This window comes from Pelophylax lessonae (genome assembly GCF_965119305.1).
Source record: "Pelophylax lessonae genome assembly, chromosome: 7".
Lineage (NCBI taxonomy): Eukaryota > Metazoa > Chordata > Amphibia > Anura > Ranidae > Pelophylax > Pelophylax lessonae.
In genome coordinates, this window is record NC_138774.1 from 68,654,983 (window position 1) to 68,672,418 (window position 17,436).

Here is a 17,436-nt window from a genome sequence, read left to right on the forward strand (position 1 = left end):
AACGGTGTATCTCACACGTACAAACACAGACTAGGCCCCAATTACAATTTTTTGTACCCTAAAGGCAGGATGAGGAGTAGGAGGAGTTCGGAACAGGCAGGAGGCAAACTGAAGCACCCTGCTATCCTCGGCGGTATATGATGCGCCCCAAAAATTGGAAAGGTGTATCTCACAAGTACCGATACAGACTATCCCACAATTTAATTCTTTTTACCCCAAGGGTGTAGATTAAATAGCGGAATAGAAAATATGATATCAAAAGGTCTATCTATCTCACACTTACAGACCCAGACTAGGCCCTGATTACTATTTTTTGTACCCTAAAGGCAGGATGAGGAGTAGGATGAGTTCGGAACAGGCAGGAGGCAAACTGAAGCACCCTGCCATCCTCGGCGGTATAAGATGCGCCCCAAAAATTGGAAAGGTGTATCTCACACGTACCGATACAGACTATCCCGCAATTTAATTATTTTTACCCCAAGGGTGTAGATTGAATAATGGAATAGAAAATATGATATTAAAAGGTGTATCTATCTCACACGTACAGACCCAGACTAGGCCCTGATTACTATTTTTTGTACCCCAAAGGCAGGATGAGGAGTAGGAGGAGTTCGGAACAGGCAGGAGGCAAACTGAAACACCCTGCAATCCTCGGCGGTGTAAGATGAGCCCCAAAAATTGGAAAGGTGTATCTCACACGTACCGATACAGACTATCCCGCAATTTAATTATTTGTACCCAAAGGATGTAGATTGAATAGCGGAATAGAAAATATGATATCAAAAGGTGTATCTATCTCACACGTACAGACCCAGACTAGGCCCTGATTACAATTTTTTGTACCCCAAAGGCAGGATGAGGAGTAGGAGGAGTTCGGAACAGGCAGGAGGCAAACTGAAACACCCTGCAATCCTCGGCGGTGTAAGATGAGCCCCAAAAATTTGAAAGGTGTATCTCACACGTACCAATACAGACTATGCCGCAATTTCATTCTTTTTACCCCAAGGGTGTAGATTGAATAGCGGAATAGAAAATATGATATCAAAAGGTGTATCTATCTCACACGTACAGACCCAGACTAGGCCCTGATTACTATTTTTTGTACCCTAAAGGCAGGATGAGGAGTAGGAGGAGTTCAGAACAGGCAGGAGGCAAACTGAAGCACCCTGCAATCCTCGGCGGTGTAAGATGAGCCCCATAAATTGGAAAGGTGTATCTCACATGTACCGATACAGACTATCCCGCAATTTAATTCTTTTTACCCCAAGGGTGTAGATTGAATAGCGGAATAGAAAATATGATATCAAAAGGTGTATCTATCTCACACGTACAGACCCAGACTAGGCCCTGATTACAATTTTTTGTACCCCAAAGGCAGGATGAGGAGTAGGAGGAGTTTGGAACAGGCAGGAGGCAAACTGAAACACCCTGCAATCCTTGGCGGTGTAAGATGAGCCCCAAAAATTTGAAAGGTGTATCTCACACGTACCGATACAGACTATGCCGCAATTTAATTCTTTTTACCCCAAGGGTGTAGATTGAATAGCGGAATAGAAAATATGATATCAAAAGGTGTATCTATCTCACACGTACAGACCCAGACTAGGCCCCGATTACTATTTTTTGTACCCTAAAGGCAGGATGAGGAGTAGGAGGAGTTCGGAACAGGCAGGAGGCAAACTGAAGCACCCTGCAATCCTCGGCGGTATAAGATGCGCCCCAAAAATTGGAAAGGTGTATCGCACACGTACCGATACAGACTATCCCGCAATTTAATTCTTTTTACCCCAAAGGGTGTGGATTGAATAGCGGAATAGAAAATATGATATAAAATTGGTGATTTTTCAATAGCACATGTGAAGACAGCAGTGTCTTATGTCAGTCAGCTCTGCTGCAGGCTATGAAGGGAAAAAAAAGAAAATTCCCCTTTAAGTATTGTAATTTTTAAATAGCTTAGTACAGACTATGCCACAATGTAATTTTTTTTAACCCAAAAGGGTGTATATTGAATAGTGGAATAAAAAAAAGTGTATAAAATTGAAAATCACTAGCACATGTGAACACAGCAGTGTCTTATGTCAGTCAGCTCTGCTGCAGGCTATGAAGGGAAAAAAAAAAAGAAAATTCCCCTTTAAGTTTGTAATTTTTAAATAGATTAGTACAGACTATGCCACAATTTAATTTTTTTAACCCAAAAGGGTGTATATTGAATAGTGGAATAGAAAAAAGTGTATAAAATTTTAAATCAGTCAATAATAGCTCATGTGAACACAGCAGTGTCTTATCACAGTCAGCACTGAAGCAAAAACGCTGCACACAACTGACTGATAAAAATAGATTTTTTTCTCCCTCCTCCTCAGCGGGCAAAAAGATTGTGTTCACTGCACCACCCCAAACACAGCAAAATCGATGTAGAACACTGACCCTGCCTATTCTCCAGCCTCGCCCTAATATTGTCGATAAGATCGTTCACTGGCACTGCACAACCAACCCCCCACACAGCAAAATCGATGTAGAACACTGACCCTGCCTATTCTCCAGCCTCGCCCTAAAATGCCCTAATAACTCGCCCTGCCTGCACTCCGACCTGACCCTGCATTTTTTTCGGACACAATACAATTTTTCACTGTCTGTCCCTAATCAGCAGCCAGCACGTATGATGTGTGCTCTGTCCCTAAACTACAGCAGAATGACGCAGCGCGCTGGGGCTCTCGAACTTATAAAAACATGGTCACATGCTTCAGATGGCCAATCACAGCTACTAATACATTAGTAGGCATGGCTGGGATGGCTTAAGGCACACCAGTTAAACGCTTGTTGATTGGCTGTTGAAAGCCCGCCATTAAAAGCGCGCCATTACATACAAACCCGGAAATAAAATGACCGAACACGGATTTTAAACCCGAACATACAGTAAAGTTTTCGGGTAACAAAAATCCAATTATTCAGTACGAACACAAATAATACAGTCCGTGTTCGCTCAACACTATATAGGATGCATTTATTTTCTCCCTTACAGCCTTTGCTAGCCATTTCCCAGGTTTTTTCTCTATTGATATTTTTCAGAGTATGCAACAGTCAACTAAAGGATACAGCAGCAGTAGACCATTTGCCTAATATTGTAAGGGGCCACTTATCTTCTCCTTTAAGGGAACCTCCGGTGGGATGTAGCCAGAAAAAAAGAGTGGTATGCCAGGCTGCTTTGGGGGGTTTCAAATGACCTCCCCCTCTTCAACAGGCTCTTTCCAGTCCCCTCTCTTGAATCCTCTCAGGAGCAGGCTTACCCTTCTCCAAAAGGCAGGTCAAATCAGGGAGGGCAAGATGCCGCAGGACTCTCCTTCTCACGTGGCTTCAGCAAGTGCAGGTGAGGGGAAATCTAACAAGCCGAGCATCCATGCATGACGTATGGCTCAGCAGCATTAGAGACGTTGGTGGTGGGAGGGGGTGTCAGCGGGCCCAGGGATCAGCAGCATGAAGCCAGCCCTGCATTCGGTCTGCCGAGCGGTGATTCCCCTCAATGTGGGCTGCCTGGATCATCAAGCGGCGGTGGGGGTTTGAGCGGCGGTCCGCCTACTCAGACGTGGGCGTGCACGTCATCACGCATCAGAGCTCCACCCCCTCTCCATCACAGAGTGTTTTATATAAATATACAAAATATCCGCCACAAATAACAGGAATTTGAATGTACCCAAGAGGAAAGTGGAAATCCAAAGTCACAACATCATATACTGTATCTATTTCCTAATTGACATTACTTACATACTTCATAAATAATAAGTAGATAGTACTTTTGTCCATCCAAAGCAGCCATAAACCTGGTAAACCATACAGACTTCTTGATTGTGGCTATCTGACTTTCCCTTTTTTAACACATTTCTCCCTACTTTTCCTGGGACCATTTTAAATTAAAAAATAATTAAATAATTTCTATGTTAACTGAGAAGGAGAAAGTCTAGTTCAGGGGTATCCAACCCGTGGCCTGTGGGCTCCATGCAGCCCAAGATGGCTATGAATGCAACCCAACACAAAATCATAAACTCACTTAAAAATTTTGAATTTTAAAAATGCGTTTACACTTACCAAATACATGTGGCCAAAGAAAAATCTGACAGTTTCTCCTTACTGTACATTTATAAGTTTTCCCAAAGAAAAATATCCCACTCTTCCCAATCACGCCTTATTCATGTCATCAGTTTTCAGCAGCAGCTATATTGGTAAACAACTATTTTCAAGGATTAAGCTCACGAAGGGCAAAATTAGAACCAATATCTGATGGACACCTTGAGAATTCATTGAGAATTGATACTACATCTTTCAAACCAGATATTGATGGGTTAGTTTAACAAAAACAGAGTCAAATGTTGCACTAGTTTTATGTTGCCCTCTTTTACTTTTATAAAATAAAATATTACAAAAAAATGAAGTTTTATTACTCAGATAGGTACATTATCTATATCAGTGATTGTTACCTTGTGATCTGCTCAACTTTTTCTGCTCATCAGCTAGAATTATAATTATTATTATAATAATAATAATAATAATAATTATTATTATTATTATTATTATTATTATTATTATTATTATTATTATTATTATTATTATTATTATTATTATTATAATATTAATAATAAAATAATAATAATAATAATAATAATAATAATAATAATAATATTATATATATACATTTAATTATTCTTAATGTATTTTATATGTGGCACAAGACAACTCCTCTTCTTCCAATGTGGCCCAGGAAGGTTAAAAGGTTGGACACCCCTGAATCTAGCTCTATCTTCCAGCCAGCCTAATACTCCCCAGATGCATACATTCTTGTGATTGCTCCATGTAGTCTAATTCCTTAACTCTGGAAATTAACTGGAGTCAGACCTTGTGATCAATAGTGGCCAAAGAAGAGGGAAAAAAAGATTGTATAGTTTTATAGGGTTTTTTTTTTTTGTTTTATAGTTCTACCGTCTCTTATTCTTCTGTCTGTCTAGTGACCTGTGACCTGTGGTAAGTAAAGCTAGGTCATCCACTGTTATAAGTACACGTTTAATGAAGTACTATCTCTAACAGGGAAGATTCAGGATGAAATAGACAATGTTATTGGACAGAGCCGATGCCCATCGATGGAAGATCATAGCAAGATGCCATACACAAATGCTGTGATTCATGAGATCCAGCGATTTGCTGATATAGTGCCTCTTGGAGGACCACATGCCACTAGCAAAGACACAGAATTCCGGGGATACAAAATACCAAAGGTTGGAAAATCTGGATGCTTGAAATTCATAAGATAAGAATCTATACTAGTCTTCTCATGCAACAAAATCAATAAATTGATTAGTCAATTTATCAACTTTTACAACACCTATGAAATATGAAGCCCATTAGATTACCTCCTCCTCATGCTTAAAGTGTTACTAAATCCAGGACCTTGCATTCACTATATCTGGACTCCTACAGTACACAGAACATGGAAATGCAATTATGTTAGTAAATATAAACTGCTAAAAACATTTTCTCATCAGCATTATATAACAGTCTTATGACTTCTATGAGTGTCCAGCCAAGCACTAGTGAAAGTTTGTAGGAGGAGTTTTCATTCTGCTCTGACTGTCGTATGAGGCTGCATCACCCCTGGACATTGCTGATTGGACCTGTGCTGATCACATTGACCTCCCAAATAAAAAAAAAAAACAACTCTCTAGCAATACACACCAAACTAAGCATTTGCAGAGTGCCTCCAAGGCACTGTTGTATCAGCAGATGAATTGGGGAAAGTAAAGGGAGTGGAAGATCAGAAAAGACAGGATCTATCCCCTTAGGTTCCACAGTGAATATAACAAGCATGCTTTGCTTCATATACAGACTGATTTTTTTGTTGTGGGTTTAGTAACACTTTAGGAGTCCCACCACCTGCAAAACAATTGACTCATACAGTATTGCAAGCCAACATTTCTCTTTTGAATGATCAGTGAGTTGTAGATTTTTCCTAAATAGTGCATTTTTATGTGGAAGAAGGCAGTATTGTCCAAATTTATTTTTACCGAAAAAATTGTGGCAATAAACACACTTTAACACCCATATAAACAGATATAGTTGTTTTCTACAAGTGTAACAAGTCTACTAATCATGGTTCAAGTCCATTTGGGAGTGACTCTAATGCATCAGCATTATGAAACAAGGAGTCAACTTACAATTACCAAAAATCACTTTTGATTCACACAAAAGGATGAATTCTAACTAGTTACTTAAGATTATTGCATCCATAGGCAGCACATTATGCAGAAGCAAAGCAAACACTGCTTTCAACAATCAACACTTGAGAATGCTTGTTATCACACGCAAAGATTTCCTAACATTCTGAAAAGTTCCACTGGATTTAGATGCAGTTTTCCAATTTTCAAAAGGAAAAAGCAAGATCTCTTCAGCACTTGAATACAGCATCAGAACAACAGCCAATTTAGGGTTAACATGTGCAGCTGGCTGTGATACTGCAGTGATTTTGATTAGTACCAGTGAATTACTAATTGCCCTCCATTTCTAGCAGAAGATCCATTCATATGCCTACTTTTCCATCAGATAAAAAAATAGTGTTGATTATTTACAAATATAGAATATCTTGTACTGTTATCTTTTTCTGTATGTACTTTATTTTTAGTTTTGAGAAGTGTACAATCAATTTATGTGTAGGGATATCCAGCTAGTTTACTCATTATGAACTGTTAAAGGGGTCTTTTGGACGCCAGCTTTAATTTTGGGGAGTGCCTCTGGTCACAGATAGAACTAGCCAATAGTCATTCTGACATTTAATAAGATGGGCGCAGTGTATGGTGTATGATGTCACCAGGAAATGTATTGCCAGTTTTTGGGCTTCGCCTAAAATTAAACTTGGGGAAATACATCATTGATGAAATGGTTGATGGAACACAGGCTCTTTAGTTGGTGGTGATCTAGTAAGGGGTTCAGTGGATTCCTGTACTAATTCACTTTACTACTAACAATCCAGAGCCAGTCTGTTTTCTAAAGAAAAAAAAGCAGGGCTTATATCTGTGGCCAATATTGGATGTAACAAATCCTAAATTTTGTACACACAACCCCTCTGTGATTCTTTATAAATCTCTACTAATTAGCTTAACAAGAAAAGCAACTAAAGTTTGGATGTTCTATTTCAGGCTACAGTAATTTTCCCCCTTATGAGTTCTGTTCTCAAGGACCCCAAGTATTTTAAGAACCCAGAAGAGTTTGATCCTGGACACTTTCTGGATGAAAACGGGCTTTTCAAGAACAATGATGCCTTTCTGCCATTTTCTACAGGTATTGAAAAGATTTTTACAAATATGCCAATGTGCCAAAAAACAACTGCCGAGGAACATGACATGTAATATTATTACCATTTTGGTTACCAAGAACTTAGGAATAATGTTTAATATCAAACACTACAACTCCTTCAAGATGCCCGAAGACACATTGGTTATGGTTGTACTTCTTCCTTCAAATTTGGTGCTATGTACTTCCTTTCTGGTGCTAATTTGAAAGGCTCCCAGGAACCTTCTGTGCATGTGATCTGCCAGCTCAGTACAAAAACAAAATTATTGCAGGGGTGGATAAATAAAGGATATAACAATAAGTTGTTTATTGAAGTAATTTTGTAATAAACAGAGAAAGTATTACAAATAACACATTGTATCAAGTATAAAATAGCATAATTCTTCAAAGCAGAAAATAAAAATAAATAGAATACTTAAAGTACTTCACCATTTAATATATGATAGAATATGCTGCGTTAATTTGTATGTAAATTGCGTGCATTAAGCGAGTATTGTAATCAAAGGACTGTGTATACATACTATATGACTGAAACCAGTGTAATTCACAAATTATAAGGCTTCTCAATCAAATGAAGTGAGAGCAGAAGGAAAAAGAAAAATAAACAAATAAAGGATAGAAGAACAGAAGGAAAAGCAACTGTTACTTATCCTGGAGAAAATTGCTTTTAATGGTTCCTTTCAGCATGTGCCACATGTCTGAAGGCCTAGGCTTATGAGTTTGTTATCTATGCTTGGAAAGGGAAAGAACAGCCAGCCTAAACTCCATCACATGAACATATGGGTAGATCTCAAGGCATGTAACCAGCAATGTAAGAATCATGCATTTTTCTCCAAAATTTAAGAATTTTAACCTTTGCATTCTCTTAATTGAAATCACTGTAAAGGCCCATACACACGTACCGATCGTCGGCATACAAACGTCGGCGGACGAAAGATCTGCCGATTGTACGCGTGTTAGTATGGTGCCTCTGACAGATGTCTGCGCACAATCCGCGGACAAAAGTCTTTCGTGCAAACATGAAAATTTTTGTCTGCGGACACCAGAACGGACGATTGTTCGCCTGTCAGTACAGAATTCGGCCGACAGACCGCAGATTTGCAAGACTGGGCATGCTCAGAAAATTAAAAACACAGGGAAAGTTAACCATTACATGACATCACTTCTGCAGTCAGCTGAAGTCTGCAGACAAAATTCTTGTGCTGTCCTTGTGCTGTCTTTGCACTTTTCAACAGACACCGACATCCCGGGGAGAAAAGACGAACATTTGTATGCCGACGATCGGTACGTGTGTACGGGGCTTTAGACTATTAACATAGCTTTATGTTAACAATGTGTGATTCAATTTTACCTATGATGCAGTTTCAGGGAAAAAATATATATATTTTTCTTTACAAATACTTTACATAATATTTCTATGTCTCTAATTGCCAGGTACATACACACAAGTCTGAGCTTTAAAAAATTTAGTAATATTTTTCTCATGCTATTTTTAAGTATGAAGCTAGTTTAAATGTTATTGAATGATTTATTTTTTCACAGGGAAAAGAGTTTGTCTCGGGGAAGGTTTGGCTCGAATGGAGATCTTCCTTTTCTTGACTACCATACTGCAAAAGTTTTCACCAAAAACAAATAGGGCTCCTGAAGATATTGATATAACTCCGGAACCTGGAAAAAATGGTGTTTTACCTCGTTCATATCTGATGTATGTGGAGACCAGATAGCAGAGCCTTTTTAATAACTCATTTACCAATAAATTTGTTCACTTTTTCTCAACTTGGTTGACCATATTGTGCATTTGTACACAGTGATATTACAGTAAATAATCTAATATGCCATTATCAAGGAAACAGCAAAATAAACTCATAGGATAGAAAGCTATCATAGCACATTAAAACATGCTAAAAGGGCCTCTCAAGTAATATTATTCCATGTTATTTATTTAAGATGTGATTTGGCAAGAACTTGAAGTATAGACCTCCAGGTAACCGTATGTGCATGGGGCTGAAAACTGGCTTCTTACATTAGGCATATTCAATTAGCCTCACCACCCTATAGCAATTGACTAGATTGAATGTCTTGTAAACATAATTCCTTGCCTGGACTTTGAACCTGGGTTAGCCATCTTTGAGGGGTCAATAAGAGCGATTATGCTCATTACCACAAATACATTTTTGTTGAAAAACCCTTATGGACTTTATAGGCATCAGAGTACATATTTAAAAATATATATACATTTTATTACAATTTTGTTAAAGCATTGAGGTGTAAATTAAATTCTCCCCGTGGCACTGGCATCTCTAGTGTGGGCACCCGGCTGTGACAACTTGTGGCTTCACAGCCAGCTACGCACTGTGCATGCCCAAGTCACGCTGCACGTCCTGAGTGGACAGGCAATCTTCTGGGACCTCAGACGTGTCCCAGGAGATTGGAGGGAGGAAGGGGGAGAGGTGAACTTTTGCTCAAGCTGCCTAGGCAGCCCGAACGGAAGTGGGAGCAGGACCTTTTGTAGGTTCCTGAATCCCCCTCAAAAAATGACATGCCAAATGTGGCATGTCAGGGGGTCAGGAGGCCTTAAAGCGGAAGTTCCATTTTTGGGTGGAAAAACTTTTTGTCCCATTCCTGGTCTGGTTAGACATACAGGAATAATATCAAAGTGCAGGACAGGATGATCAGAAGATTTGAATGCATAAAAACTACACATAGATGTGGGGGATGCAAAGAAGATCTGCAAATAGCAACAGCATGATACAGAGCCTTAATCCCGTGCATCTGACATCAGCTCTTCTGGAATGAAGACATTATACAGCCTTCTTCTCACCCTCAGGTCCCACAACAGCTGTGTGGGTGCTATGGCTTTAGTTACACAACTGCCAATCACATTTAAAATTTGAAGTATGAATATGATTGGTCAAGAATTTCCTAAAAGATGGATTTTTTAATACAGACCTGTAAAATTCATTTCTTGAAGTACATCAGAGCCATAAATCATAACATATGGGTTATATAGCCACCTTTAGGTGAAGGACACTGGCAACCAATCAGAATTAATGCCCCTATATAACCCCTCCCACACAGGAAGTACCTCAGTTTTGTAGCAATCAATAAAGACCCCATAAAAGAGGGGAGGGACCTCTGTGTCCCATGATGTACTTCAAGAGATGGATTTTACAGGGAGGTCTGTATTAAAAAATACATCTTTCTTTTCGTAAATCATGAGACACAGAGCCATAAATCATAACATATGGGATGTCCCAAAGCAATGCATCTGAGGGGTGGGGGACACCAAAAAATACCGCCATCTGACCCCAAAAAGAATTACACCACTGACTGCAGAACACTGCGGCCAAATGCAGATTCCTCCTGGGTCCCAACATCCACGCGATAGAAGCGAGTGAACAAATGCACTGATGACCAGGTCATGGCCTTGCAAATCTGAGCCATAGAGGCTTCATGGCAAAGTGCTCAAGAGGCACCTACTCTTCTGGTAGAATGTGCCTTTACAGGAAAAGGTGGCACCTTTCCTACTGAACCATACACCTGGGTAATAACCTCGCAAATCCAATAAGAGATCATAGACTTAAATGCTTCCAACCCCTTTCTGGGCCCTTCTGGCAGCACAAAAAAGCTCTCGGTCTTACAAATCCGAGCTGATTTCTCTAAGTAAAACTTAAGTGCACGCATTACATCAAGAGAATGCAATAACTTTTCCTCCTCTGAGTGAGGATCTGGAAAAAAGGAAGGTAGTATAATGTCCTGATTCAAATGAAAGGCAGACACCACCTTGGGGGGAAAAAAAAAAAAACTTGGGTGTGGACATAGAATCACCCTATCTTGATAAAATATCAAGAATGGCTCTTTTCAAGAAAGAGCCTCTAGTTCCAATACCCTTCTAGCCAAAGTTATCGCAATAAAAAAGACCAATTTTCTGGCCAAAAGAACCAGGGGAACTTGCCCCAGAGGCTCAAAAGGCTGTTTTTGCAAAACAGCCAATACCAATTCAAGTCCCAAGGACACAATGGTGGCTTCACAGGTGGAAGCAAACGTAACATTCCCCGGACGAAGGTCTGAACCAACGAATATGAAGCGATCGGTTCCTGGAAGAAAACCGATAAGGCTGAAATGTGCTCAAGGCTAACTTCATATCTACTCCTGCTTGAAGGAAAGCTAGAATTATCCCCTATGATATATTTGCAGGGTATGCCATTTCCTGGCTTCCCACCAGGCAATGTAGGATTTCCAGACTCTGTAATAAATGTTTCTAGAGACTGGTTTCCTAGCGTTTATCAGTGTATGAACTGCAGGGTCAGAGTCACCAAAGCATCCACTCCGACTGCGAGTGAATTCCTGGTTCTGGACACAAATCTCTTCAACTTGTTGTTGAACCTGGATGCCAACAGATCTACATCTGGTACCCCCCAGCGTAGGCAGATTTATTGAAAAATCTTGGGGTATAAGGACTACTCCCTCGAAAACATCTGTTGACAACTCAAAAATTCTGCCTGCCAGATCTCTATTCCCAGAATAAAAACTGCTGTCAGGCGTGGCACAACTTTCTCTGCCCAAGACAGTATGAAATCCACCTCTTTCTGGGCTGACTGTCTCTTTGTGCCTCCTTGATGGTTGATATTAGCCACAGCTGTGGCATTGTCAGATTGTACCCTGACAGGGTGACCCCAAGCCTGGACATTCAGAATTTCAAAGCCCAACTGACTGCTCAGATTTCCAAAATGATGATGGGGAGACCTTTCTCTACCCAAGAACATTTCTTCCTGGACAGTGGCTTCCTCCAGAAGCGCTCCCTAGCCGGAGAGACTGGCATCTATAGTTACTATTTTTCAGGTCACTGGAAGAAAGGATTTTCCCTTCTCCAGATTGCTGGTAAACATCCACCAATTTAGACTCTGATGTACTCTTGGTACCAGAGACATTGACCGTTTTAGAGACTGAACCTTTCTGGTCCAGGTAGACAGAAGATTGTTCTGTAAGGGTGTGGAATGGAATTGAGCATAGGGATTTACCTCATTGCGGACACCATCTTCCCCAATACCTTCATGCAAAGACGTATAGAAGAATATCTAAGTCTTACTATGGACCGAACCTGATCCTTCAGGTCTGTGACCTTTCTTGCTGGCAAGAATATCTTTGCCTGTGCTTTGTCCACAAGAATACCCAGGTATTCCAGATGCTGGACCGGCTGTAATGCTGACCTTAGCAAGTTCAGTATCCAACCCAGATGTTCTAGGAACTGTACTGTCTGGAAGACATTTTGGCTTAGAGCCAAAGCCGATCGATCTATTAGTATTATATCATCCAGATATCCTATTATAGATATCCCTCAGGACCTTAGAACAGCCAATACTGGAGCTAGGATCTTTGTGAAAACTCTTGGAGCTGTGGCTAACCCGAAGGGCAGGGCCACAAACTAAAAATTATGGTTCTCTATTGAAAAGCGTAGGAAGGAACCTTTGATGAGCCTGGAATATAGGCACGTGAAGATATGCATCCTTGATGTCTATGGATGCTAGAGCTTCCTCTCCCTGTAGGGAGGCTATGACTGAACGAATTTACTCTATACGGAAAGTACAAATGTTCAGAAATTGGTTTAAAGCTTTGAGATCCAGAATAGGTCTCACATCCCCATTTGGTTTGGGGACTACAAACAGATTTGCGTAAAAACCCTTGAACTTGTCATCCTCTGGAGCCTCTATTATCACTTTTTGAGCCTTCAGCTGGTCCAATGCCAGAAAGAGAGACCTTCTTTTTAGGGGATCTGTCAGTATAAACAGGCAAAATTTTTTTTTTTTTTTTTTGGGGGAGCATACCCATGTATTTCCAAAGCTGCTGCAGCTATGAACCAAAAGACATGTATATTAAAAAAGAATAGCGCGCAAATGCAAAATAAATCCCCCCACACACACCTGTACTCAATCAGTGTCCACCATCAAATGGATATAGGAGGAGTCCCCTGTAGTGCATTTGCACATTTTTCCCAGCAAGGAGTGTTGTCTCCAAGGGTTAGAAGGGCTGGATTCATCTCTTTTTCATGGATAGTGTAGGACCCACTGATAATGGGGTACTTTGACGCAGTAGTGGGCTTGAGCACGATATGGCCATATGGTGGGACCAAACCCCCATTTTTATTTATGGACTCTCTTCAGATCTGTCAGTATACCTGACCTTATAAACCGGGATACGGGATATGAGACCCCTGTGCTGCCTTGAATCCCACTAATACAGTGGCAGGGCAAATGATCAGTTCAGGAGGCAGGCAAAAAGCATGGTCATTTAACAGGCTGAGGTCAATTCATGTGTAAGGCAGAAGCATGGTTGGCAGATGGATAGTCGATAAACAGTCTGGGTCATACACAGAAATAGCGGAAACTGGAAAAAAAAATTCACATCATAGTAAATAAACAGTCCGGGTCATACACAGAAATAGGAGATAGTGAAAACTGGAAAAATGTCTTTACTTCACTAATAGTGTAGTGAAGTGTGATAAATTTGATAGCACTCTCCAATACAGAGACCTGGCTAGGAGGGACACAGTAGTATCAGGTGTCAAGATGAATTCCTCCACTTGAACATCCACAACATTTTTGGGGGGGGGGGGGGTTTGCGGCCTATGTGGGTAGGAGGGAGGATATCGGGGAAGTGCCTTTCATGAAGTCTGGCTATTTGCTAATGTATTGGAGTGAATTTGTTCAGGGGCATGGCCATGGGGAATAGAGAAGGGCTGCGATAACGTTCTCTTGAAATTTTAAATAGATTAGGGATCTTTGGGTGCACTTGGAAAAAAATAACATATGAATTGAACAGGGCTAGTTGAATCAAATAAATGGTGACTTTCTTATACCAAAAAAGTATTATATATATTTGGCCCGTTTACTGGGGAGGTATTGCTTTATGTCAAGTCTTCTGGTGGTGGTGAAGTGGACTAGGGATTCATCTACACAAATATCTCTATCGGGGGTAAACATTTGCTTGAAGTTGGAGCAAAAAAATTCGATTAGGGGCTGAATTTTGAATAATTTATCATAATCAGGATGGCATTGTTGTTGAAATGTAAAAATCTCATTATCATTTTGTGACGGGTTCTGGGCATCAAAGAGGAGTAGACTGGCATATGATGGATAGGTTGGACAGACCAGTAGAAATGGAGTTCATTTTTTTGTCAGCCCCATGTTGAGGGTTAATCCAAGGAAAATGTTAAACTCTTCCACGGTGAGGGGTTTCCAAACAAAAGGGGGGCATAGAAAGAATCAGGATTGCTGACAATATGTTGGCTGATGTACAGATTACACTGATCCACGATATAGTTCAGCAGATCATCCATGAAAAATAAATGAAAATAATAACGTGGGGTTACATTTTCTGATTGGGTCTGGCTGTTGCTGTAAAAGGGGGAATTACAGGTTCTGCCGAAGTATCCAGCAGCCATGTAGGGTATAATAATACATCCAGGAGGCTAGTATGGGCCCTGGCCCCGTTACTAGCATCTGGCCTATCATGTAGGAATGTTGCCCTGCTTGTGCTTGCCACTGCACAAGGACTTGCAGAACTGCTGGTGGATGCCTGCCTATAATCTTGGAGTGCTGCGCTGCTGGTGGATGCCACAGGATTTGTTGCACTGCTGGTGGATGCCTGCACCTGCTCAAATCTCCTGAGCCTCTTTGTTAGGATTCTGTCCTCCTCAGTGTCCATTTCAGAGCCACTGCTTTCTACTGGCTCATACTCGCTATCCGAGTCTGACGGACAGAGTTCCCCGCTACTCTCGTCCGACATACTCTGGAGTATATTGAAAGCCTCATCATTAGGGTTGAGCGGACACCTAGATGTCCGTGTTCGACGGGTTCGGCCGAACTTTAAAAAAAAGTCCGGGTCCGTGTCCCGGACTTTTACCGAACTTTTCCCGGACACCGAACCCCATTGAAGTCAATGGGGACCCGAACTTTAAGGCACTAAAATGGCTCTAAAACACCAAAGGAAAGGGCTAGAGTGCTGCAAATGGCAGCAAAACGTAATTAAGAGCATGGCAAGTGCTCTGCAAACAAATGTGGATAGGGAAATAACTTAAAACAACAAAAAAAAACAGAAAAATAAAACAATGTTCTTCTTCATCTCTGAAGGACGAGGCCCATATGGAGTAGGAGGGAGGTTGAGGTGGTGGTGGATGTGGCGGTGACATAGGCGTGCGCACAGGGTGTGCTGGGTGTGCCTGGGCACACCCTAATCACCTAGGGCACATAGCATTGCCAGTGAGGAGATGGGAAAGATCTCCCTGGGACCTGCTCTGCTCTATTTCTCCTTGCCTACAGGTACATGGCCCCGATACATTACTCTCCCTGCTGGCAAACACATGCATGTGTATTTCAACTTTGGGGTGCACACCTTAATGCAATAGGCTGCGCACACCTATGGGCGGTGTAGGTGGAAGCGGCGGTGGAGGAGGACCAGGGCCGGATTAACAGCATCATGGGCTTGGTGCTGAGGATTTTGAAGGGCCTTAAGGGCCGTGCCTTGCCATGCACCCAGAGGAGGAAGGGTGCAGCCATGCATGCCTAATTCAACATGGGATGCTGTCTCTGAAGCCCATAAACACATCCATGCATCGCCAACTGTCCCTCCTTGTCCGGCCTTCACGCTGTGTGGGGAGGTTCTGAGGGTGCTGCCTGGGGAAGCGAGCATAGAAGCCAGACTTCTGTGTTTACAAGTGACAGAAGAGCGGTAACAGTGAATATGGCCAACCCGGGGCCTATATAAAAGGTAGGGGCCTGGAGCTGCAGCTCCAATAGCCCCTACATTAATCTGGCCCTGAGGAGGAGGACGAGGTAGCCAACACTGCTTCTTTTCAAAAATTTTAAATGAGGGTACACCCCAAAAGAGTGAGAAAGAGCAAAAATGGAACAATGGGTGGGTAAGGTCGGTATCCATTGCTATTCTGCATAAGGTACGGAAAAGTCCCGTGGGATCCATGCCTGGTTCATTTTAATGAACGTGAGCTTGTCCACATTGTCTCTGGACAGGCGGCTGCGCTTGTCTGTTATAACGCCCCCAGCCGTGCTAAATACCCGTTCAGATAATACACTGGCTGCAGGGCACGCCAGCACCTCCAAGGCGTAAAGGGCAAGCTCAGGCCATGTGCCCAATTTGGAGACCCAGAAGTTGAAGGGGGCAGACCCGTCATTCACTACATGTAGGCGTGTGCACACATACTGCTCCACCATGTTGGTAAAATGCTGCCTCCTGCTAAGACGTTCCATCTGAGCTGCTGGTGCTGCTGTTTGTTGTGGCGTGCTGACAAAGCTTTTCCACATTTCGGCCATGCTAACCCTGCCTTCTGAGGTGCTGGCGGTGCCCTGGTTGCGTTGGCGACCTCCTCCTCCTCCTCCTCTGCCTTGTGCTTCCACTGTGGCCCCGCTGTCAGATGGGAATGCCAGCAGCATGGCGTCTACCAGCGTGCGCTTGTACTCGCGCATCTTGCGATCGCGCTCCAGTGAGTGAATTAAGGACGGTACGTTGTCCTTGTAACGGGGATCCAGCAGCGTGGCCACCCAGTAATCAGCACAAGTTAGAATGTGGGCAACTCGGCGGTCGTTGTGGAGACACTGCAGCATGTAATCGCTCATGTGTGCCAGGCTGCCCAGAGGCAACGAAAGGCTGTCCTCTGTGGGAGGTGTATCGTCCGTGTCCTCTGTATCCCCCCAGCCACGCACCAATGATGGCCATGAGCTGGCCTGGGTGCCACCCTGCTGTGAACATGGTTCCATCTCCTCCTCCAGCTCCTCATCCTCCTCATCCTCCAGAACTGTGCCCCTGCTGGACAATTGCGTCCCTGGCGTTTGCGTGTGCAGGAACCCACCCTCGGAGCCCCTTGCGAATGACTGCCCTGAAAGCCTTGGAAATGTTACCTCTTCATCCTCCTCCTCCTCCTCATCCTGTGCCACATCCTCTTCCATCATCGCCCGAATTGTTTTTTCAAGGAGGCATAGAAGTGGGATAGTTAAGCTGAGAACGGCGTCATTGCCACTGGCCATGTTGGTGGAGTACTCAAAACAGCACAACAAGGCACACAGGTCTCGCATGGAGGCCCAGTTAAATTAAATA

General features: G+C 42.3%; 1 protein-coding gene across 1 annotated transcript in view; it reads left to right on the forward strand.

Moving 5' to 3' along the window:
- Nucleotides 1–9,053, forward strand: part of LOC309560467 (uncharacterized protein) — a gene marked incomplete at its 3' end in the record, with an annotated part of 138,152 nt that extends 129,099 nt beyond the window's left edge. The window contains exons 20-22 of the mRNA XM_082264100.1: nucleotides 5,074–5,261; nucleotides 7,176–7,317; nucleotides 8,872–9,053. Coding sequence (XP_082120226.1) covers nucleotides 5,074–5,261; nucleotides 7,176–7,317; nucleotides 8,872–9,053 — 512 coding nt within the window. The remainder of the gene's footprint in view (nucleotides 1–5,073; nucleotides 5,262–7,175; nucleotides 7,318–8,871) is intronic.
- Between the last annotated feature and the right edge of the window lie 8,383 nt (nucleotides 9,054–17,436).